General features: G+C 44.4%; 1 protein-coding gene across 3 annotated transcripts in view; it reads right to left on the reverse strand.

Moving 5' to 3' along the window:
* LOC126943021 (zinc finger protein 611) overlaps positions 1 to 23,585 on the reverse strand; it is a 165,042-nt gene that overhangs the window by 90,862 nt on the left and 50,595 nt on the right. For 2 of the 3 annotated variants that reach the window (XM_050771280.1, XM_050771292.1), the window contains exon 3: positions 19,926 to 22,209. The exons of the other annotated variant lie outside the window; for it this stretch is intronic. In XM_050771280.1, coding sequence (XP_050627237.1) covers positions 20,279 to 22,209 — 1,931 coding nt within the window. In that variant the 3' untranslated portion in view covers positions 19,926 to 20,278. Of the gene's footprint in view, positions 1 to 19,925; positions 22,210 to 23,585 lie in introns of those variants that run through there. 3 annotated transcript variants of the gene reach the window in all.

Below are 23,585 nucleotides of genomic sequence, written 5' to 3' on the forward strand. Positions count from 1 at the left end.
CTGGCTTGAAGGCTCTCAACTTCTCCTCTATTCAAATCTCCAATTTCTTTTCTGCCTCTGGTCTGGTCACAAGTGCTGTTGCTACACATAAGCAACAGGTTGTGTACATTCCTGAGAATGACACATCTTTTATGAGGGCCATTTCTCAGGCAAGGGAATATGGGGATCCTGAGGCATGGCCATTTCCTGTTATTCTAGAATCTCCTATACCTGCCACTCCCGTTCCTGCTGCCCCTGCTCCGGCTGTGCCAGACCAGTCACAGCCCGCTGACCAAGCTCAGCGGGTGGCTGATCCCACTGCTTCTCCAGACCCGCAGCTCAATGATCAGGCTCCTCAGTTGGTGCAACAAGGGCCCGCTGCCGCAGCACAGCCAATTCCTGGCATACCTGCCATTCAGGCTGTGGTGCAACCTGATCCCTTACACCCTGGTTAGGTCCACTTACGACCAGCTACTTGGGAAAGTTTTTCTTTCAAATTCCTTAAAGATTTCAAAGAGTTGGTTAAACAATATGGTACCAATTTCCCTTTCATCCGTTCCACCTTAAAGTTCTTAGCAGAAGATAAACGCTTGGTGCCCTATGACTGGGAAATTCTAGCAAAATCTGTCTTATCTAAATCTCAATATTTACAATTTAGGACATGGTGGGTTGATTTGCTGTCCAGGATCGAGTCCGCCTTAATCAGGGCTCTAATCTTCCTGTCAATGTCACAGCTGACCAGTTACTGGGAATGGGGCAGTGAGCTGCAATTAGAAACCAAATTATATTGAATGATGAAGTCATTGAGCAAACTCTGAAAATGCTGCCTGGATGCTTGGGATAAGATTCAGGATGATGGCTCTAGATGTCCATCCTTTACAGCCGTTAGAGAAATGCAAAATGAACTATACCCTGACTTCATTGCCCATCTTCAGGACATGGCAGAAAAAGCTATTCCTGATCGAAATGGCCAGCATTTGGTTGTGGAACTTATGGCTTATGAACAAGTAAACCCAGACTGTCAGGCTGCTATTCACCCTGTAAAAGGTAAAATCCCACCAGGAGGTGATTTAGTCACATCCTATATTAAGGCATGTGAGGGTGTTGGTGGAACTTTACATATTGCTATGGTCATGGCTCAGGCTATGGCTAGTTTTAGAATGCCTGAACAATTTCCTGGTAATAGTTTTCACTGCAGCCAAACTGGACTCACCAGGAAAAAATGTCCTCGGTGTTCAGACCACTGCCCTGTACAACACCAAACCTAAAAGGCCATACAACAGTGAGCCCCACCTTCCATACCATGCCCAAGATGCCGTAAGTGGAATCACTGGGCAGCTCACTGCCACTCGAAATTCGACATTGACGGCAATCATTTACCACCACTTCAAAACCAGGAAAACTGGAAGAGGAGACAGCACCAGGCCCCTTCAAACAAGGGGGCATTCCCCAACTCCCAGCCTTGGCCTTCCAGCCAAATGGGTGGATTTCTGGCCCAACCAATCGACCAACCATCCAGTTTCCACTTCAGCCATTCTTGCCACAAGCACAGATGTCACAGCCTCAACAAGGATCTCAGTTCAATGTTTGTCCCCCGCCACCACAGGATCTGCAGCAGTAGATCTCTGCTGTATTAGGGACAGTCCCCTTTTGCCCAGAGAGCCACCAATCACTGTTCCCATAAGTGTCTTTGGGCCCTTGCCACCTGGTTCTGTTGGTTTATTGCTTGGTCGCTCAAGCTTAAATTTAAAAGGTGCTCAGGTACATACTGGTGTGATTGATTCTGATTACTCTGGGGAAATACACAGTATTGTTAGTTCTGCAGTTCCTTGGCAAGCTTCGGCAAGAGATAGAATTGCTCAGCTTCTTCTTTTGCCATACATTTCACTCGGATCTAGTTCTCATAAAAGAACTGGAGGTTTTGGAAGTACAGATAATCAGGGTAAAGCATCTTACTGGGCTAAGAAAATTTCTGACACCTGACCCGTTTGTCCCGTGCATATACAGGGAAAGAAATTCGTGGGCATTATTGACATGGGTGCTGATGTCTCCATTATTGCTTTACATCAATGTCCTCAGCAATGGCCCAAAGAAAGCGCATCCACTGGGTTGGTGGGAGTTGGTCAGGCCTCCTAGGTTTACGAAAGTTTCACTATTTTACATTGTACTGGCCCAGAGCGACAGACTGGTACTATTCTCCCTCTAATTACACCCATTCCAGTTAATCTCTGGGGAAGAGATCCTTTACAACAATGGGGTGCACAAATTTCCTTCCTGCATGCTACTTACAGTGAGCAAAGTAAAAACATTATGACAAAAATGGGATTTGTTCAAGGCACTGGTCTGGGAAAATTGGTTAAGGTATTACTGAGCCTATTCAACCTTCCTATAAATTTGACTCTAAAGGGCTTGGTTAGTCTTTTTAGAAGCAGTCACTGTCAACTATCAAGCCTCCAGATCCCATCACTTTAACTTGAAAAACTCAGAAACTGGTTTGGGTGGATCAGTGGCTACTCCCAAAAAGTAAGCTGGAGGCTCTCCATAATTTAGTCTTGGAACAATCAGAATTGTGACACACTGAAGAATCTTCTTCTCCAAGGAATTCACCTGTCTGTTATCCAAAAGAAATCTGGAAATTGGAGAAAGGCCACTGATCTCAGGGAAGTTAATGCTGTACTTCAACCCATGGGGACATTACAACCTGGCTTCCCTTCCCCTTCTATGCTCCCTGAGTATTGGTCCCTAATTATCATAGATCTTAAAGATCTTAAAGATTGCTTTTTTAACATTCCATTGGCCTCTCAGGACTTTGAAAAATTTGCTTTTACTGTCCCTTCCCTCAACAATGTCACTCCAGCTGCATACTCCATGGGAAAGTTCTAACACGGGGCATGCTTAATAGTCCCACTATTTGTCAGTATTTTGTGGTGCGCATGCTTCAACCAGTTAGGGATCAGCTTCCCCAATGTTTCAGTTTCCTCATCATTCACTCTATGGATGATATCCTCTGCACAGCCCCCAAGCATGCCGTTTTGACTTCCTGCTTTTCCATGATTCAACAGGCCATTTCGGAAGCCCAGAAAAAAATTCAACTGGCAGTCTCTATTACACCAGAAAAAAATTCAGCCTTCCTCTCCTTTTCAATATTTGGGCATGCAGTTGGAAGACAAGGTGATTAAACCACAAAAAGTTCAGCTTACGAGAGACTTCTTAAAAACTTTAAATGACTTTCAAAAATTACTTGGCGATATTAATTGGATTCACCCTTCTTTGGGCATCTCCAAATAAGCTATGTCTGACCTTTGTGTCACAATACATGTGAACCGTACCGGCCTCCAGTAATGATTCTTATCAGGTGCACAATGTTTTCAGTAGTAATTATTTTCAGGTTCTGACCGTTAGAATAAATTCATTTGAGGAACGGAGAATTCCTGTCACAGTAAAACATAATAAAACACAAGGATTGCCAGACTCTTTGAAAGACACTATAAAGGGACCATTAATAATTGGAAACATCGGCCGGGCGCGGTGGCTCAAGCCTGTAATCCCAGCACTTTGGGAGGCCGAGACGGGTGGATCACGAGGTCAGGAGATCGAGACCATCCTGGCTAACACGGTGAAACCCCGTCTCTACTAAAAAAAAATACAAAAAACTAGCCGGGCGAGGTGGCGGACGCCTGTAGTCCCAGCTACTCGGGAGGCTGAGGCAGGAGAATGGCATGAACCCGGGAGGCGGAGCTTGCAGTGAGCTGAGATCCGGCCACTGCACTCCAGCCTGGGCGACAGAGCGAGACTCCGTCTCAAAAAAAAAAAAAAAAAAAAAATAATAATAATAATAATTGGAAACATCCTATGGAGTGACTGCAACGCCCCAACACCAGCAGTGTCATGGAGTCCCGTCACAGGGACTGTCATTGACTGGATCCCAAAAGGGTATATTGGCGAGATCGCTCTGGCCAAAATACCCAATGTTCAGAGTTTAACTATTCAATAGATTATGAAGAAGACTGGCAGTCCTCCAAAAAGAGGGAATGGGTGTCCCCTTACCCATTCAAATGCTTGGACAAGGGCATCGTTCCTCCTAGACCAAAAATGATTCATGCTATAGTTACCTCGGAGCATCCTCAATTGTGGAGGTTGACTGCAGCCATGTCCGGAATCAGATTATGGAATGTAGCTTATCAAAAAGTTCTTACAAATACCAAAACAAACAGGTATAAGATCATTTTAATGTCTGAAAGGGTGATACCCATTAGGAGCTGTGTTAAACCACTCTATATGTTATTAGCTGGAAACATAATTATCACCCCGATTGTCAAACTATTGAACGCGATAGTTGCAAATTGTTTACGTGCATTGATGCTACATTTGATAAAAAAACAAATGTTCTCCTGGTCAGGGCCAGGAAAGGGGTATGGATACCAGTTTCTTTACACTGCCCCTGGGAATCTTCTCCTTCTATTCATATAGTCAATGAAATCCTTAAAGAGATCCTTAAAAGAACTAGGAGATTCATTTTTACTCTCATTGCCGTGATTGCAGGTTTAACTGCTATTACTACAACAGCGGCTACTGCTGGAGTAGCCATTCATAACTCTGTCAGACCACTCATTACGTGGAAATATGGCAAAAGAATTTCACCAGGCTTTGGAATTCTCAGGCTCAGAATGATCAAAAACTAGCCAATCAAATTAATGATCTCCGCCAGAGTGTCATCTGGTTGGGAGATAGAATAATGAATTTAGAACACCGAATGCAACTACAATGCGATTGGAATACTTCTAATTTTTGCATAACACCTTATGCTTACAAAGAAGATCAACATAGTTGGGAAAAAGTCCAAAGGCATCTAAAAGCCTGGGATGATACTTTAACCTTAGACATTTCAAGACAGAAGGAGCAGATTTTTGAGGTTTCCCAGGCTCGCTTAACTACCGTTCCTTGTTCTGACATATTTGAAACAATTACAAAGGGACTATCTGATCTAAACCCTTTCAAGTAGGTCAAACCCATTGGAGTTTCACTTTTATTATTGACATTACTAGTACTGGTGTGTTTATGTCGTTTGCTTTTAGTCTGCAGGTGTCTCCATGAAGTCTGATGAAAAGCTCAAAGTCAGCGACAAGGAATGATGGCAATGACAATCCTAATCAATACAAAGGGGGGAGATGTGGGTGAAAGACTACCTAGCTGCCAAAGCAACAGACTGAAGGCACAAACTGTGTCAGTATAATAAAGGAAATAGTTACAATAAGAATATTCACAGTACAATTGAGATATAGAGATGATCACGGATAATTATCAATCATTATTATAAATATTATTAATCATTAGCTTTTAATATTACTCTTTGTTGTATTACTCATATTACCAAAGAATAACCAGTGGGGATAGGGTCAGGTGCTGAAGGGACATTATGAGAAGTGACCAAGAAGGCAAGCGGTGAGCCCTCTGTCACGCCCGCATAAGCGCCACTTGAGGGTTCCTTGGTCAAGTGGTAACGCGAGTGTCTGGGAAGGCACCCGTTACTTAGCAGACCGTGAAAGGGAGTCTCCTTTCCTTGGAGGAGTCAGGGAACGCTCTGCTCCACCAGCTTCTTGTGGAAGGCTGGATATTATCCAGGCCTGCCCGCAGTCGTCCGGAGGCCTAAACGCCTCCGTGTGGTGCTGTGCTTCAGTGGTCACGCTCCTTGTCCGCTTTCATGTTCCTCCCGTACTCCTGGTTCCTCTTTGAAGTTCGTAGTAGACAGCGGTAGCAGAAATAGTGAGAGTCTTAAAGTCTTTGATCTTTCTTATAAGTTCATAGAAGAAAACGCTGATGTATGCTGCCTGCTCTCTCTGCTTCAGCTACCTATAAGGGAAGGAATCCCTGTTCTATGATCACGTAACTTGCTTCATCTTATCAATCACCTGGACAACTCACCCTCCTTACCCTGCCCCCTTGTCTCCTATCAGTAAATATCAGCACGCCCAGCTGTTCGGGGCCACTACCGGTCTCCACGTCTTGGTGGTAGTGGTTCCCCGGTCCCAGATGTTATCTCTTTATCTCTTTGTCTTGTGTCTTTATTTCTTACAATCTCTTGCCTCTGCACATGGGGAGAACACCTGCTAAGCCCTGTAGGGCTGGACTCTACAGTGAAAACCCGTGTCTACTAAAAAATACAAAAATTAGCCAGGCATGTTGGAGGGTGCTTGTAATCCCAGCTATTCAGGAGGCTGAGGCAGGAGAATCACTTGAACCAGGGAGACGGAGATTGCAGTAAGCCGAGATCACACCACTGCACTCCAGCCTGGGTGAAGTAGAAAGACTCCATCTCAAAAAAAAAAAAAAAAAAAAAAAAAAAAGTGATTATGTATTAAGAAAGAAATTTTTAAAGCTAAGATTTATCTCAAACTCAAAAACTGCAAAAACAAGGAAAGAATAAAGAGAGAAGAGGAACCGGAAAGAAAAAAAAAAAAAAGAAAATCTATTGCACAACGACAACAAAAGCACTTTTGATGTCACTTTGGTTATTTTATTTTATTTTTTGTTTTTTTGAGATGGAGACTCGCTCTGTCACCAAGGCTGCAGTGCAGTGATAGGATTTTGGCTCACTGCAACCTCTACCTCCCAGGTTCAAGAGATTCTCATGCCTCAGCCTCCCAAGTAGCTGGAACTACAGGTGCATGTCACCACAGCCAGCTAACTTTTGTATTTTTAGGAGAGATGGGGTTTCACCATGTTGCCCAGGGTGCTCTTGAACTCCTGACTTTAGGTGTTCCAATCACCTCGGTCTACAAAGTGCTGGGATTACAGGTGCAATGGCTCATCCCTGCAATCCCAGTACTTTGGGAGGCCAAAACAGAAGGATCCTTTGAGCTCAGGATTTTGAGACCAGCCTGGGAAACAGTAAAAACTTGTTTCTGCAAAAAAAGTTACAAAAACTAGCCGGGCTAGGTGACTCATGCCTCTGGTCCCAGCTGCTCAGAAAGCTGAGGTGGGAGGATCGCTTGAGCCCCAGAGGTTGAGGCTGCAGTTAGAGGAGATCACACTACTGCACAACAGCCTGGGTGATACAGCCAGACCCTGTCTCAAAATATGATTTAATTAATTAGTTAAATTTAAAGTATTATGTAATAACAGACAGTGACTTTTTCCCCCTTCACTACCCACGTCCTACCCCATCCTAGGAAAAGGGAAGGCAGTGATTCACAACTCAATAAGTCACTTCCCTCTGGCTGAATAGGGATTTCAAGTGGAACATAACCTCTCATGCCAAGATTTATAGAATGTTCATGTCTTATAGATGCCAATTTTAAAATTCTCAATCTCATCTGTATAATTTAAACAAGTTTTTGGTTATTAGATTATATACACAGAAGTCAACATGTCACAACTAATCATATCCAAAGAACTCACCCACTCATCTAAACCCAAGGTCTCTTGCCCCATTTTTCTTTTAAGACAAGGTCTTGCTCTGTTGATGAGGCTGCAGTGTAGTGGCCTGATCTCAACTCACCGCAGCCTGGACGTCCTGGGCTAAAGTCATCCTCCCAGCTCTGCCTCCAGAGCAGCTGGGAGTACAGGTGCACACCATTAGGCCCGGTTATTTACTTATTTTTTTTGGCAGAGATGGGGGTCTCACTATGTTGCCCAAGCTGGTCTCGAACTCCTCAAGCAATCCCCTTGCCTCAGTCTCCTAAAGTGAGGAGATTACAGGTGTGAGCCACTGTGCCCAGCCCCTCTTTCTTCATTACTGTGCTTCCCTCCCTAATTCTGTACCTATCTCTCATTCTCCCCTTCTCTCTCTAGCTCTTGTTTTCCTTTCTTTTTCCCTGGGATTCTGTTCCTCATTTTGTACCCCTCTCCTCTTCTGCTGTTTATCTCCTTCTTCCCTCTATTCCTTATCTTCCACCTCTTCTGCTCCATCCTCACAACTTATTTAACCTCTTGTTGCTCCTTCTCCCCAATCTTTCAGTCATCCTCAATCTCCATCTATTTCTGTCTCTTCTCTCATCTCTGCACCTCCTCTGATCTCCCTGTTAAATTTTCTCTTCCCTGACATACTCCCCCGTCCCTACTCTGTGGCACCCCAGATCCCCAGGTGTCCTCCCTGCTGTGGTTCTCCCTCTGTTCTCCTTGACACAAGCACCACTCTGCTCTGTCTACCCTGGCTCCAAATCCCTCCCTCCCTCACTCTGATGAGCCTCCCTCTTTGCTGCCACTTCCCCACCTTGACGTCCTTCATCTCTCTGTACATCTAGCTTTTCTTTACATTTCTCCAGTTGCTTTTCTCCTCCTGTTTTCTTATATTTTTGTTGTTGCTGTTGTTGTTTTCACTTTTGCCATCTCTTAGCATATCCCTCACCAATCCTCCATTTTTCCATCTGCTATGGGCCTTTCTTATTCTTCTTTTCTCTGTCTCAGGTTTTCTACTGCTCTCTGTCTCCTGCTCCCTTTAGCCCACACAATCATAGGAGGGTTTGGAGTAAGACGCCTGCATCCCAGAGGACAGCATTTTCCAGGGGCTGGAGCTCAGCAGGTGAGAAGACCCCGTGTCACAGGACAGGCCCTGGGACTTCCCAAGTGCAGGTTCAATGGTTGGGAACAGGCTCCTCAAAATCTGGCCATAATTTGGCCCCAAAACTGGCCATAAACAAAATCTCTGCAGCACTGTGGCATGTTCATGATGGCTATAACACCCACGCTGGAAGGTTGTGGGTTTACCGGAATGAGGGCAAGGAACACCTGACCCACCCAGGGTGGAAAACCGCTTAAAGGCATTCTTAAGGCCGGGCGCGGAGGCTCAAGCCTGTAATCCCAGCACTTTGGGAGGCCGAGGCGGGTGGATCACGAGGTCAGGAGATCGAGACCATCCTGGCTAACATGGTGAAACCCCGTCTCTACTAAAAAAATACAAAAAACTAGCCGGGCGAGGTGGCGGCGCCTGTAGTCACAGCTACTCGGAGGCTGAGGCAGGAGAATGGCGGGAACCCGGGAGGCGGAGCTTGCAGTGAGCCGAGATCGCGCCACTGCACTCCAGCCTGGGTGACACAGCGAGACTCCGTCTCAAAAAAAAAAAAAAAAAAAAAAAAAGGCATTCTTAAGCCACTAACAATAGCATGAGCATTCTGTGCCTTAAGGACATGCTCCTGCTGTAGATAATTAGCCAGACCCATCCCTCTATTTCAGGTCATCCCTTCCTTTTCCATAAGAGATACTTTTAATCTAAAATCTATAGAAACAACACTAATGACTGGCTTGTTGCTAATAAATACGTGCGTAAATCTCTGTTCCAAGTTCTCAGCTCTGAAGGCTGTGAGACTCCTGATTTCCCGCTTCACACCTCTATATTTCTCTGTGTGTGTGTGTGTCTTTAATTCCTCTAGAGCCACTGGGTTAGGGTCTCCCTGACCGAGCTGGTCTCGGCACTCAATGGAAGCCGTGACTGCGGAGGGGAGACCTGGGAAGCAACAGGCCCTGGCATGAGAAGGGAAGTCAGGGAGGACGGCGCCTTAGGACCAGCATGGGGTCTGCAGGATCCCAGGACCCGGCAGGACTGGGCCTCCCTGGGACTGGGGCCGCAGTGCGGCGCTCCAGGAGCCCACGAGGGGGAGGCTGGGAGGCGCGCCTCCGGCAAGAATCCACTTCCCGGGTGAGGACTTTAATAAGCCCGGGGAGGGAGGAGTCAGAACAAACTTTTGAGCAGGAAAACTACGCAATAGAAAGTGTATACATTGCCCTATAGCAGAAAGACTGGGGACAGGACCAGCTTCAGGGCGACTTTAAACCCAAAAGAGTTTAAAGACCCCCGGGCTCTCACGGGGATGTCTCAATTTTCTCTGGGTGAAGGAAGATGGGTGAGAATTTCCAGGTCTGTGAGGACCCCAAGTCCCGGGGAAAGAAGCGACGGGGACCTGTGAAGCGCAGACTTAACACAACACAGAGCAAAACTCACTGCGGCGATGTGACCTTCACTCCACCCGATCCGCTTCCGGGTTTGCGTTCATCTTCGCCCAAGCAGGACGGAAGCCAGGCTTGGGTGGGAGGTGGGAGGAGGTGGGCGGGGCCTGGGCGAGATAGGGGCGGGGCGGGAGGCGGAGAGACCTTGTTCTTTAGAACAGGCAGAGGGCGGGGCGGGGCGGTACCTGAGCATCTCTCAGTCTCCCTCGTAGCCTCTCTGTTTTCAGGTTTTGGAGGTTAGAGCGCCAGAAAGTCTGAAGCATGATTCAAAAGCCCTGGAATTGTCTGGAACCGGGATGCAAACTAGAATGTGAAATGCAAAGCCCTGCCTGGGCAGCACGTACGATGTCATGGTGACGGTCCACAGAACAGAACAGATATCCTCTCCCTTTCTATTGTCCATTCACTTGGAGGGAGAGTCCACCCTGTACTCAGCTTCAGAGACTTCCCTAGGGCCACCGCCTGGGGTGCGGGACGGAGTGCTCAGGCCAGGGAGGAGTGAGGTCACCACCTGCTGCTTAAACACAGCAGAGGCGCGGGGGAGGGAGCCTGAGGTCCCAGCTACTCAGGAAGCAGCAGAGGGAGAATCGCTGAGCCTGGGGTTCCAAGCCAGCCTGAGCTACAGGTAACACCCACTGCCGCATGTCTCCCTTGCTCGTCTCTCTTTCTCTTAAAAAAAAAAAAATTTTTTTTTGTTAAATAAAATTTTTGATGGTGTGACGTACAGATCCATCATTATTCTTTTCCATGTGGATATCCAGTTAGTTGTCCCAGCACATTTGTGGAAGAGATCTATTACTTTCTTTTATTATTATTATTTACTTTTTGCTTTCCCTTTTTTTCTTTCTTTTGAGACAGAGTATTTCTCTGTCGCCCAGGCTGGAGTGCAGTGGCGAGATCTCGACTCAGTGCAGCCTCTGCCTCCTGGGTTCAAGCGATTCTCCTGCCTCAGCCTCGGGAGCAGCTGGCGTTACAGGCGCGTGTCACTATGCCCGGCTAATGTTTGTATTGTTGGTAGAGACGGGGTTTCACCATGGTGACCAGGCCGGTATCGAACTCCTCACTTCAAGTTATTTGCCTGCCTCGGCCTCCCAAAGTGCTGGAATTACAGGCATGAGCCACCATGCCTGGCCCAAGAAATATTCTTTACTTCGCTTTTTAAATGTTGACAAAGTATAATTGAAAACCAAAAAATCTTCTCCCAAATGAGAAATCATCTCCATGACAATAACAGAGAAAGAAATGAAAACAGTTTTATTAATAAATAAGCCTTAGACCAGAATGTGATGGGAAATAGAGGCAAACAGCTAAGAGGTTGAAAAGACAGAAAGAAACTTCACTGTTCTATACAACCCATTAAGTACATGTTTTCAAGATAAACACTAATCAGTCCTCAGGGAAGAGGACTTGACAACACCCTTGCTCACACATAGTTCATCCTGGCTCTACCTGGTAATGGAGGTGACCATCTGTGTCAGCTAAGTAGCTGAGGGAGGGGGAGTAACCCTAACCCATGTCTTTTTGACAAGTGTGAGTTTTACAACATGGCGACAGGTGCCCTCTCTGGTGAGGCTCCTACAATCTGACAGAAACTGAAGTCAGCAGTACATAATAAAATTTAAAATATATGATTAAGTATAGAGTTAATGTGAACACAACACTTGAAGAAAGCCAGATGGCAACAGCAACTCCAAATAAATGGGCTCAGCGTTCCCAAGTAGACACGTTAAGGTTTCACACACGGGGAAAGACAGAGAAGCTTTAGCAGAATCACCACATTTTCCATTCAAGACCAGTGCACAGGCTGCAGCAACCTGATTGGTGACGGATTGACACACTTCAGAGAAGGTTACTTTATCACTCCGTAAGAAGGGACAAGGATCCCAGGAGGTCTTACCGCTGGGGATGCTTAGTCTTCCTAAGACTAAATAAACGGTGGGTATAGTGTAATAGGCAGTTTTCCACGTCACCTTTCAGTGTCCATTATCCACTCAAACAACCCAGGACTTTGCTTAGTTTACTAAGCCATTCTAATTGTCAGTCCCGGTTGTAAGCAGCGCCCCACTCCACCCCTTTACCGAGGTACCTGCCCCTGTCCCCAGTCCTGCCCCAGCCTGAGGGGAACTCGCCCCGCCTGCAGGACGCGCGACTCTACCTGCTCGAAAAAGGCGCTTTGCCTTAAAACCATTTTCAACTTCAGAGAAAAAAAGATTTAGCGTTCAGTACGGGTGGCCCACTACAAAATGTTTTACCTTCGATTGCTGGAAATGCTAACTTAAAATGGGCAGGAAGTATCCCTGTGATATTAGGGGTAATATCACGGCACACCAGCAACAATCCACCAATCAGAACCCGGGGGATCCAGTCCTGGAGGTGAAGAGGATGACAGCAGCTCACATCATGGACCCAGCTGAGGAGAGAGCCCCGACCCATCGCCGCCAGGCCCCGCCCTGAAGAACAACACATTTCAAGCCCAGGCCCCAAGACAAAAATAAGCCTCTGGCCACACCCCGTCCCGCTGTCCAGCCCAGCCTCCAGGCAGCCTCCTACTTTTTGCCCCACCCCAGTCCCCACCCGCCCCACGCCGTCTAACCAGACCCGGCCCCAAAGTGTGGCTTGAAATGCATTACCAAATCAGATACAAAATATCTCCCCTTATTGGTCTCCTTTTTCAGAATTGACCAGATATCTGTGCACAATAACGTATGCACTTCACATATTGTTTCTCTGATCTGGTCCACAAATTGCTGACATCCAGATGTGGCCCCTGAACAATCCAGGCTCCTCAATAGCACTGACACTAGGGGGCCCACACCCGGTGTCCATCCATGTCTGGGTGTGAGCCCTTCCCAGGACCGTGCCCAGTGCAGCCTCTTAAGAAGTTCTTGGCCGGGCGCGGTGGCTCAAGCCTGTAATCCCAGCACTTTGGGAGGCCGAGACGGGCGGATCACGAGGTCAGAAGATCAAGACCATCCTGGCTAACAGGGTGAAACCCCGTCTCTACTAAAAAATACAAAAAAAAAACTAGCCGGGCAAAGTGGCGGGCGCCTGTAGTCCCAGCTACTTGGGAGGCTGAGGCAGGAGAATGGCGTGTACCCGGGAGGCGGAGCTTGCAGTGAGCTGAGATCCGGCCACTGCACTCCAGCCTGGGCGACAGAGTATGACTCCGTCTCAAAAAAAAAAAAAAAAAAAAAAAAAAAAAAAGAAGTTCTTGTCACCGGGTCACAGGGGATGGAATCTCAGAGCAGGTGAGAGGAACTGAGGTCAGGCATGGGTGAGTGGAAGTGAGCGTGTCAGGCAGACTGCCTCAGACTCAGAAAAGACTGGCTACTACAATATCTGGCATTTCAGAAAGGAAAGAAACAGATTAATCCACCGAGGAAGATGACTTCACTGGAGGAAGAGCCAGGCCTGGCTCTTTTTCTTTCCTCCTCTGAGCTGTTTCCTCATGTAACATTAGTCTTTAGAAATCAATCCTATATGTGAAAAATAAAGGGGGCCAGCCCCTCCACACCTGTGGATATTTCTCCTCAGGTGGAGATGAGAGACTGAGAAAAGAAATAAGACACAGAGACAAAGTATAGAGAAAGAACAGTGGGCCCAGGGGACGGGCACACTCAGCATGCGAGGACCCCCACCGGTGCTGGTCTCTGAGTTCCCTCAGTATTTGTTGATCACTATTTTTACTATCTTGCTGAGGGGAGTGCAGCAGGGTAACAGGGTGATGGTGGGGAGAAGGTCAGCAGGGAAACAACATGTGAGCAAAGGATTCTGTATCATGAATGAGTTTAAGGAAAGGTACTGTGCCTGGATTGTGGGGAAAAGAAAGACAGATCAGATTGTTACTGTGTCTATGTAGAAAAGGAAGATATAAGAAACTCCATTTTGATCTGTACTAAGAAAAATTATTTCTGCTTTGAGATACTGTTAACCTGTAACTTTAGCCCCAACCCTGTGCTCACAGAAACATGTGCTATAATGAATCAAAATTTAATGGATTTAGGGCTGTGCAGGATGTGCCCTTTTTTGTTTCTTGTTTTTCGGTTTTTTTTTTTTTTTTTTTTGGTTTTGGTTTTTCGAGGTGGAGTCTCATTTTGTGGCCCAGACTGGAGTGCAGTGGTGTGATCTCGGCTCACTGCAACCTCTGCCACCAGGGTTCAAGAGATTCTCCTGCCTCAGTCTCCTGAGTATCTGGGATTACAGGTGCTCACCACCACACCTGGTTAATTTCTGCACTTTTGGTAGAGATGGGGTTTCACCATCTTGGTCAGGCTGGTCTGGCACTCCTGACGTTGTGATCCGAATGCCTCAGCCTCCCAAAGTGCTTAGATTACAGGCGTGAGCCACCATGCCTGGCCAGGATGTGCCTTGTTAACAGTATGTTTGCAGGCAGTGTGCTTGGTAAAAGTCATCGCCATTCTCCATTCTCGATTAACCAGGGACACAGTGCACTGTGGAAAGCCACAGGGAACTCTGCCTAAGAAAGCCTGGGTATTGTCCAAGGTTTCCCCCCACTGAGACAGCCTGAGATATGGCCTCCTGGGAAAGGAAAGACCTTACCATCCACCAGTCCGACACCCTTGAAGGGTCTGTGCTGAGGAGGATCAGTGAAAGAGGGAGGCCTCTTTGCAGTTGAGATAAGAGGAAGGCATCTGTCTCCTGCAAGTTCTGGGAATGGAATGTCTTGGTGTAAAGCCGACCATTCCCATTGGTTCTATTCTTAGATAGGAGAAAACCACACTGTGACTGGAGGTGTGATATGCTGGAGGCAATACTACTCTGTATTGAGCCTTCATTCTCACCTTGGAATTCTCTTGTGTTTGTAATTCAGAAAAAATCCGGCAGATGGCGAATGTTAACTGACTTAGGAGCCGTAAATGCCATAATTCAACCCATGGAGCCTCTCCAACCGGGTTGCCCTCTCCGGCCATGATCTCAAAGGACGGGCCTTTAAATATAATTGATTGGAAAGATTGCTTTTTTACCATTCCTCTGGCGGAGCAGGATTTTGAAAAATTTTCCTCACAGTACAATTAAGACTTTTACATTGCACTTGGATCAAAGAGCTACATTAATTGGTCAGGCAAGATTACGAATAATAAAATTGCGTGGAAATGACCCAGACAAGATCGTTGTTCCTTTAAACAAGGAACAGGTTAGACAAGGCTTTATCAATTCTGGTGCATGGCAGACTGATCTTGCTGATTTTGTGGGAATTATTGATAATCATTACCCAAAAACAAAAATCTTCCAGTTTTTAAAATTGACTACTTGGATTTTACCTAAAATTACCAGACATAAACTTTTAGAAAATGCTCTGACAGTGTTTGCTGATGGTTCCAGTAATGGAAAAGTGGCTTACAGAGGCCTAAAAGAGCGAGTCATCAAAACTCAGTATCAATCGGCTCTAAAAGCAGAGTTGGTTGCAGTCATTGCAGTGTTACAAGATTTCAATCAACCTATTAATATTGTATCAGATTCTGCATATGTAGTACAGACTACAAGGGATGTTGAGACAGCTCTAATTAAATATAGCATGGATGATCAGTGAAACCAGCTGTTCAATTTATTACAGCAAACTGTAAGAAAAAGAAATTTCCTGTTTTATATTACTAATATTGGAGCACACACTAATTTACCAGGGCCTTCAACTAAAGCAAATGAACAAGCTGACTTACTGGTATCATCTGCATTCACAAAAGCACAAGAACCTCATGCTTTGACTCATGTAAATGCAGCAGGATTAAAAAACAAATTTTCCAGGCCCAGTGGCTCATGCCTGTAATCTCAGCACTTTGGGAGGCCAAGGCGGGTGGATCACCTGAGGTCAGGAGTTCAAGACCAGCCTCAACATGGAGAAACCCTGTCTCTACTAAAAATACAAAATTAGCCAAGCATGGTGATGCATGCCTGTAATCCCAGCTACTCAGGAGGCTGAGACAGGAGAATTGCTTGAACCTGGGAGGCAGAGGTTGCGGTGAGCCGAGATTGTGCCATTGTACTCTAGCCTGGGCAAAAAGAGTGAAACTCTGTCTCAAAAAAAAAATTTAAAAATAAAAATAAAAAACAAATTTGATGTCACATGGAAACAGGCAAAAAATATTGTATAACATTGAACCCAGTGTCAGGTCCTACAGCTGTCCACTCAAAAGGCAGGAGTCAATCCCAGAGGTGTATGTCATAATGCGTTATGGCAAATGGATGTCACGCATGTACCTTCATTTGGAAGATTATCATGTGTCCATGTAACAGTTGATACTTATTCACATTTCATATGGGCAACTTTCCAGACAGGAGAAAGCACTTCCCATGTTAAAAAACATTTATCTTCTTGTTTTGCTGTCATGGGAGTTCCAAAAAAAAAAAAATTAAAATTGACAATGGATGAGGATACTGAAGTAAAGCATTCCAAAAATTCTTAAATCAGTGGAAAATTACACATACAACAGGAATTCCCTATAATTCCCAAGGACAGGCCATAGTTGAAAGAACTAATAGAACACTCAAAACTCTATTGATTAAACAAAAAGAAGAGGGAGACCGTAAGGAGTGTACCACTCCTCTGATGCAGCTTAATCTAACACTCTACACTTTAAATTTTTTTTTTTTTTTTTTTTTTTTTTGAGACAGAGTCTCGCTCTGTCGCCCAGGCTGGAGTGCAGTGGCCGGATCTAGGCTCACTGCAAGCTCTGCCTCCCGGGTTTATGCCATTCTCCCGCCTCAGCCTCCCGAGTAGCTGGGACTACAGGCAGCTGCCACCTCGCCCGGCTAGTTTTTTTGTATTTTTTAGTAGAGACAGGGTTTCACCATGTTAGCCAGGATGGTCTCGATCTCCTGACCTCGTGATCCACCCGCCTGGGCCTCCCAAAGTGCTGGGATTACAGGCTTGAGCCACTACGCCCGGCCTTAAATTTTAGATTATACAGTAAAGGATTCAACTGACCTTACTCAAACTGGAGACTGTTCCCAGTGTATTCATCAGGTCACTGAAGTAAGACAGCAAATTAAAACAATCTTTCTGTTCTATGGTTATTATAAATGTGTAGGAACCTTAAAAGAAACTTGTTTGTATAATGCCACTCAGTACAAGATATGTAGCCTGAGGAATGACCAACCTGATGTGTGTTATAATCCATCTGAGCCCCCTGCAGCCACCGTTTTTGAAATAAGATTAAGAACTGGCCTTTTCCTCAGTGATACAAGTAAAACAATAACTAGAACAGAAGAAAAAGGAATCCCCAAACAAGAAACTTTAAGGTTTGATGCTTGTGCAGCCATTAATAGTAACAAGCTAGGAACAGGATGTGGTTCTCTTAATTAGGAAAGAAGCTACAGAATAGAAAATAAATATGTTTGTCATGAGTCAGAAGTTTGTGAAAATTGTGCCTGTTAGCCATGTGTTATTTAGGCTACTTAGAAAAAGAACAAAAAGGACCTGGTTCACCTTCAGAAGGAGGAAGCCAACCCCTCCTGTGCTGCCGGTCACTGTAACCCACTGGAACTAATAATTACCCATCCCCTAGATCCCCGCCAACCCCTCCTGTGCTGCCGGTCACTGTAACCCACTAGAACTAATAATCACCCATCCCCTAGATCCCCATTAGAAAAAAGGAGAACTTGTAACCCTGAATTGATGGGACAAGGTTAAATCCCCCAAGTTGTCATTTTATTTCAAAGGGAGGTTCACAAGAGCTCTCCCGAACCAGTGTTTCAAACCTTTTATGATGAGCTGAATCTACCAGAACCAGAACTTCTGAAAAAGACAAAAAAATTGTTGCTCCAATTAGCAGAAAATGTAGCTCATTCCCGCAGTGTTACTTCTTACGTATGTGGAGGAACCACTATCAGAGACCAATGGCCTTCGGAAGCCCAAGAGTTGGTGCCCACTGATCCAGCTCCTGATGTAATTCCAGTTCAGAAGGCCTAAGCTAGCAACTTCTAGGTCCTAAAAACCTCAATTATTGAACAATACTGTATAGCTAGAGGAGGAAAAAACTTTATCATCCCAGTAAGAAATCTTAATTGTATAGCACAGAAGTTGTACAACAGCACAACAAAAACAATTATTTTGTGGGGCCTAAACCACACTGAAAAGAACCCATTTAGTAAATTTTCTAAGTTAAAAACTGCCTGGGCTTATCCAGAATCTCATCAGGACTGGACGGCCCTGCTGGACTATACTGGATATGTAGGCACAGAGCCCACATTTGGTTACCTAATAAATAGGCAGGCAGTTGTGTTATTGGCACTCTTAAGCTGTCCTTTTTTTTATTACCCGCAAAACCAAGTGAGTTCCTAGGCTTCCTTGTCTATGCCTCCCAAGAAAAGAGAAGCATAGTTATAGGAAACTGGAAAGATAATGAGTGGCCCTCTGAAAGGATCACACAGTATTATAAGCCTGCCACATGGGCACAAAATGGCTTATGAAGATACTGAACCCCCATCTACTTGCTCAATCGGATCATACAGTTGCCTGCCATCTTAAAAATAATTACTAATGAAACTGGCAGAGCTTTGACTGTTTTAGCTTGGCAGGAAGCCCAAATGAAGAATGCTATCTATCAGAATAGACTGACCTTAGACTACTTGCTGGCAGCTGAAGGAGGAGTCTGTAAAAAATTTAACTTAACCAATTGCTGCCTACAAATAAATGATCAAGGACACGTAGTTAAAAATATAGTCAAGGACATGACAAAGTTTTCACATGTGCCTGTACAGCCTGAGCACGAGTTTGATCCTAGGTCTTTATTTAGAAAATAGTTTCCAGCTACAGCAGGATTTAAAACCGTCATTGTAGATATATTGCTAGTAATAAGAACTTGCTTGCTGCTCCCCTATGTATTACCCTTGCTTCTTCTTTTTTCTTTTTTGAGACGGAGTCTGGCTCTGTCTCCCAGGCTGGAGTGCAATGGCATGATCTCAGCTCACTACAAGCTCCACTTCCCGGGTTCACGCCATTCTCCTGCCTCAGACTCCCCAGTAGCTAGGACTACAGGCACGCACCACCACGCCAGGCTAATTTTTTGTACTTTTTCTTTTCTTTTTTTTTTTTTTGAGACGGAGTCTCGCTCTGTTGCCCAGGCTGGAGTGCAGTGGCCGGATCTCAGCTCACTGCAAGCTCCACCTCCCAGGTTCACGCCATTCTCTTGCCTCAGCCTCCCAAGTAGCTGGGACTGCAGGTGCCCGCCACCTCGCCCGGCTGGTTTTTTTGTATTTTTTTAAGTAGAGACGGGGTTTCACCGTGTAAGCCAGGATGGTCTCGATCTACTGACCTCGTGATCCGCCCGACTTCCCAAAGTGCTGGGATTACAGGCGTGAGCCACCACACCCAGCTGATACTCCTTTTAAAAAGTACTATCTCAAAGAAGTACTATCTCTTTAAAAAGTACTATCTCCAATAATAATAATAATAATAATAATAGAAAATCAGAAACAAAAAACAGGCTGAGACAAGTGGCTAACATGTGTGGGCCATGCTGGTTTCAAACTCCCGACCTCAAGTAATCTACCTGCCTTGGCCTCCCAATGTGCTGGCACAACAGGCCTGAGCCACCACACCTGGCCCAATCCTCTTAACACAAACACTTTAATGTCAATTAAGGCTTGAACTCAATGTTAAGTCAACAGAAACTCGAGTCAATGCTGAATTGACTCTAATGTCAATTAATGCCTGATGGTTTGCTATACTCATTTCATTGGGAACAGTTAGCTCAAAAATGAATTTTCTCATGTTCTGTAAGGAGTGACCTCGGAATAAAGACCTTGCCACACTTATGACGTTTGTAAGATTTCTGTCCAGTATGGATTATCTGATGTCTAATGAGGTGTGAACGTGAAGTAAAGGCTCTGCCACAATCACCACACTTGTGAGCTTTCTCTCCTGTATGAATTCTCCTATGTTTTGCATAGGATGAAGCTTGACTGAAGACCTTGCCACAGTCATGACCTTTGTAAGGTTTCTCTCCAGTATGAGTTTGCCAATGAACTGCAATGTACAAACGATGTCTGAAAACTTTACCACATTTATTACACTTGTAAGATATCCCTTCATTATGGGTTCTCAAATGATTTGCAATGGTTTTAGCGTTACTGAAGACTGTGAGAATCATTACATTAGTCAAATTTCCCCATACCATGAACTGCCTGATGGGGAATAAGTGTTGACTGTCCACTAAAGGCTTTGCCACACTCATTACACTTGTTTCTCTCCAGTGTGAATTCCAGTATGTTGTGCCAGAGTGAATCACTCGCAAAAGTCTTGTGACAAACCTTACATTTGTATGGCTTCTCTCCAGTATGAATTCTGTCTTTTAAGGTGTGATTTCCAACTGAAAACTTTGTCACACGCTTCACATTTCTAAGGTTTCTCTCCAGTATGAATTCTATGATGACGTGAAAGGTGTGATTGTTGATTAAAAACCTTCCCACATTCATTACACTTGTAAGGTTTCTCTGCAGTGTGAATTCTATTATGTCTTGCCAGGAGTGAATTACGCACAAAAGCCTTGTCACAAACAGTACATTTGTAAGATTTCTCTCCAGTGTGAAGTCTACGATGGTATATAAGGGATGGCCAGTGACGGAAGGTATTGCCACACTCATTACACTTGTAAGGTTTCTCACCACTATGAAGTCGACGATGGCAATGAAGGGATGACCTGCGACTGAAGGTCTTGTCGCACTCATTACACTTATAAGGTTTCTCACCACTATGAACTCTACGATGGCATACAAGGTATGACCTGTGACTGAAGGTCTTGCCACACTCATTACACTTGTAAGGTTTCTCTCCACTATGAATTCTAGTATGTTTTGCCAGATAGGAATGACATGCGAAAGCCTTGTCACAAACCTTACATTTGTATGGTTTCTCTCCAGTATGAACTACCTTATGTGTCTCAAGGCTTGACTGGCGACTGAAAACTTTTTCACATTCTTCACATTTGTAAGGGTGCGCTCCAGTGTGAATTGATTTATGAATTAAAAGATCTGAATTTTGACCAAAGGTCTTGCCACATTCATGACACTTGTAAGGTTTTTCTCCAGGGTGAATTCTAGTATGTCTTGCCAGTTGTGAATTCCGCATGAAAGCCTTGTCACAAACCTTACATTTATAAGATTTCTCTCTGGCATGAAGTCTTCGATGGCATACAAGGGAGGACTTGTGACTGAAAGTCTTGCCACACTCATTACACTTGTAAGTTTTCTCTCCAGTGTGAATTCTGGTATGTCGAGCCAGCTGTGAATGCCACGTGAAAGCTGTGTCACAAACCTTACATTTGTATGGTTTCTCTCCAGTGTGAATTCTCTTATGTGTCTCAAGGGTTGATTTGTGACTGAAAACTTTGTCACATTCTTCACATTTGTAAGGTTTCTCTCCAGTATGAATTCTATGATGACGTGCAAAGTTTGATTGTTGATTAAAAGCCTTATCACGTTCATTACACTTGTAAGGTTTCTCTCCAGTATGAATTGCCTTATGAATTACAAGGGCTGAATTTTGACCAAAGATCTTGCCACACTCATTACACTTGTAAGGTTTTACTCCAGTATGAAGTCTACGATGGCATGTAAGGGATGACACCTGACTGAAGGACTTGCCACATTCATTACACTTGTAAGGTTTCTCACCTGTGTGGCATCTCTGATGGCATGCAAGGTACTGCTTATGATTAAAGAGCTTGCCACATACATCACATTTATATGGTTTGTCTCCTAAATGGATTGTCTGGTGTATCCTTAAGAGTGAGCTACAATTAAAGGCTTTGCCACTCTCATTACATTGGAAAGATGTTTCTCTCATGTGTACTTCCTGTTCTTGTGTGAGTAATGAAGAATTCAAGAAATTATTCCTATAGTTATTAGAAATCTGGGTTTGGGGTCTACAAGAAATTCTTTGGGATGCTGAAACCGAGGGAGCATCACTGGTAGACTTCTCAACTTGACTAGCAATTTTGCCTTTGATCTGAAATATGTGCAATTCAGGCAGATGTGAATGAAAACTTGATCCAAGCTGATCGTTAATAGGCTTGTTTCCAGCATGCCTTTGATCATATTGGTCTGTACTACCAGTCAAGATTTTAATTTTTGTCATGGGTGCTTCATGGCCACTTCTTTCATCTTCTTGACACTGAAACTCAATGTCATGAATTTCTTTTTCAATGTCCTGGAAGCAAAAATCTCCAATGTGATGACTTTCAGGTCTTTGCAATGTCCCTGGGTAGAACACTTCTGTATTGCCTTGCCCTGTTGACAAGACCTCCTTCATCATGCATTTGGAAGAGATATCTACAAAATATAAACACCAACAGGTTTCCAATTAAGTCTAGATGGCAAATCATACTGAAGTGTGTAAATATGACACAAAAAACAAGACTTATTTTGAACTTCCCAAACATGAGCTTCAAAGTATAGGAACACAAAAGGAGTAAGATTCTTTAATAAATAAAGGGCAATTATATGTCCTTCAAATCAATTCTATGGAAGTCTATTTTCTGTATTATGACAAAACACTGACAGGGCACAAACATGTGTAAGCCTAAAGTGAGGAGTATTTTTCCACTGTGACCCTAAAGTGTATCACAATTTGCAAGAAACATATCACTGTCACATCAACGAAGAGAAAAATAAGTATTCTTCACATTTAAAGCATATTCACTGTATACAAATAAATGCTACAAAAAAAAACCCCACACAATATACAATATTGGTAAATAATCCACAACAAGCTCATATAAGGATAACCAAAAGCAATGGAAATTCTGTACTATCAAACAATTATAGCACTGAGAAGATAAGAAAAGATTACAAAAATTAGCCAAGTATGGTGGTCCGCGCCTGCAGTCACAGCTACTTGGGAGGCTGAGGCACAAGAATCACTTGAATCAGGAGGCAGAGGTTGCAGTGAGCCGAGATCACACCACTGCACTCCAGCCTGGGTGACAAAGTGAGACTCCACCTCAAAAAAAAAAAAAGAAAAAAAGAAAAAATAGTTAATACAATATTTTTCTGAATAAATGTCATAAAATTACCTATATCCACAGAAAACAGGCGCTTTTAAATTTTTTGTATATTTATTTTTTTGAGACAGGGTCTTTCACTCCAGCTTGGAGTGCCATGGTGCGATCTCAGCTCACTGCAACCTCTGCCTCCTGGGTGGAGGTGATTCTCCTGCCTCAGACTCCTGAGTACCTGGGATTACAGGCATGCACCACTATGCCTGGCAAATTTTTGTGTTTTTAATAAAGATGGGGTTTCACCATGTTGGCCACCATGTTGGCCAGGCTGGTCTCAAACTCCTGACCTCAAGTAATCCACCCGCCTCAGCTTCCCAAAGTTCTGGGATTACCAGTGTGAGTCACTGCACCTGGTGGCACTTTGTGACTTTAACGAGTGGAGTGTGTCAGTTATATTGCATACCACATACCAAAAAGCCATATATAAAATTATAAAAATTAATTAATAAAATATTGGAACCCATGATAAAACCAGCAAGTAAATGAGTACATTTATACAGGCTGCAGAATTCTAAACAATTCCTCTTAAGAAAAAATCCACAACTTCTACTTAACCACCAACACGCAACATCAGAACTGAAATACATGTTAAGATCACTACCTTCTGATGTATGAGGTCAAGGAAATACACAGCATTTGGCTGGGCGC

Source organism: Macaca thibetana, chromosome 19, assembly GCF_024542745.1.
Source record: "Macaca thibetana thibetana isolate TM-01 chromosome 19, ASM2454274v1, whole genome shotgun sequence".
NCBI lineage: Eukaryota > Metazoa > Chordata > Mammalia > Primates > Cercopithecidae > Macaca > Macaca thibetana.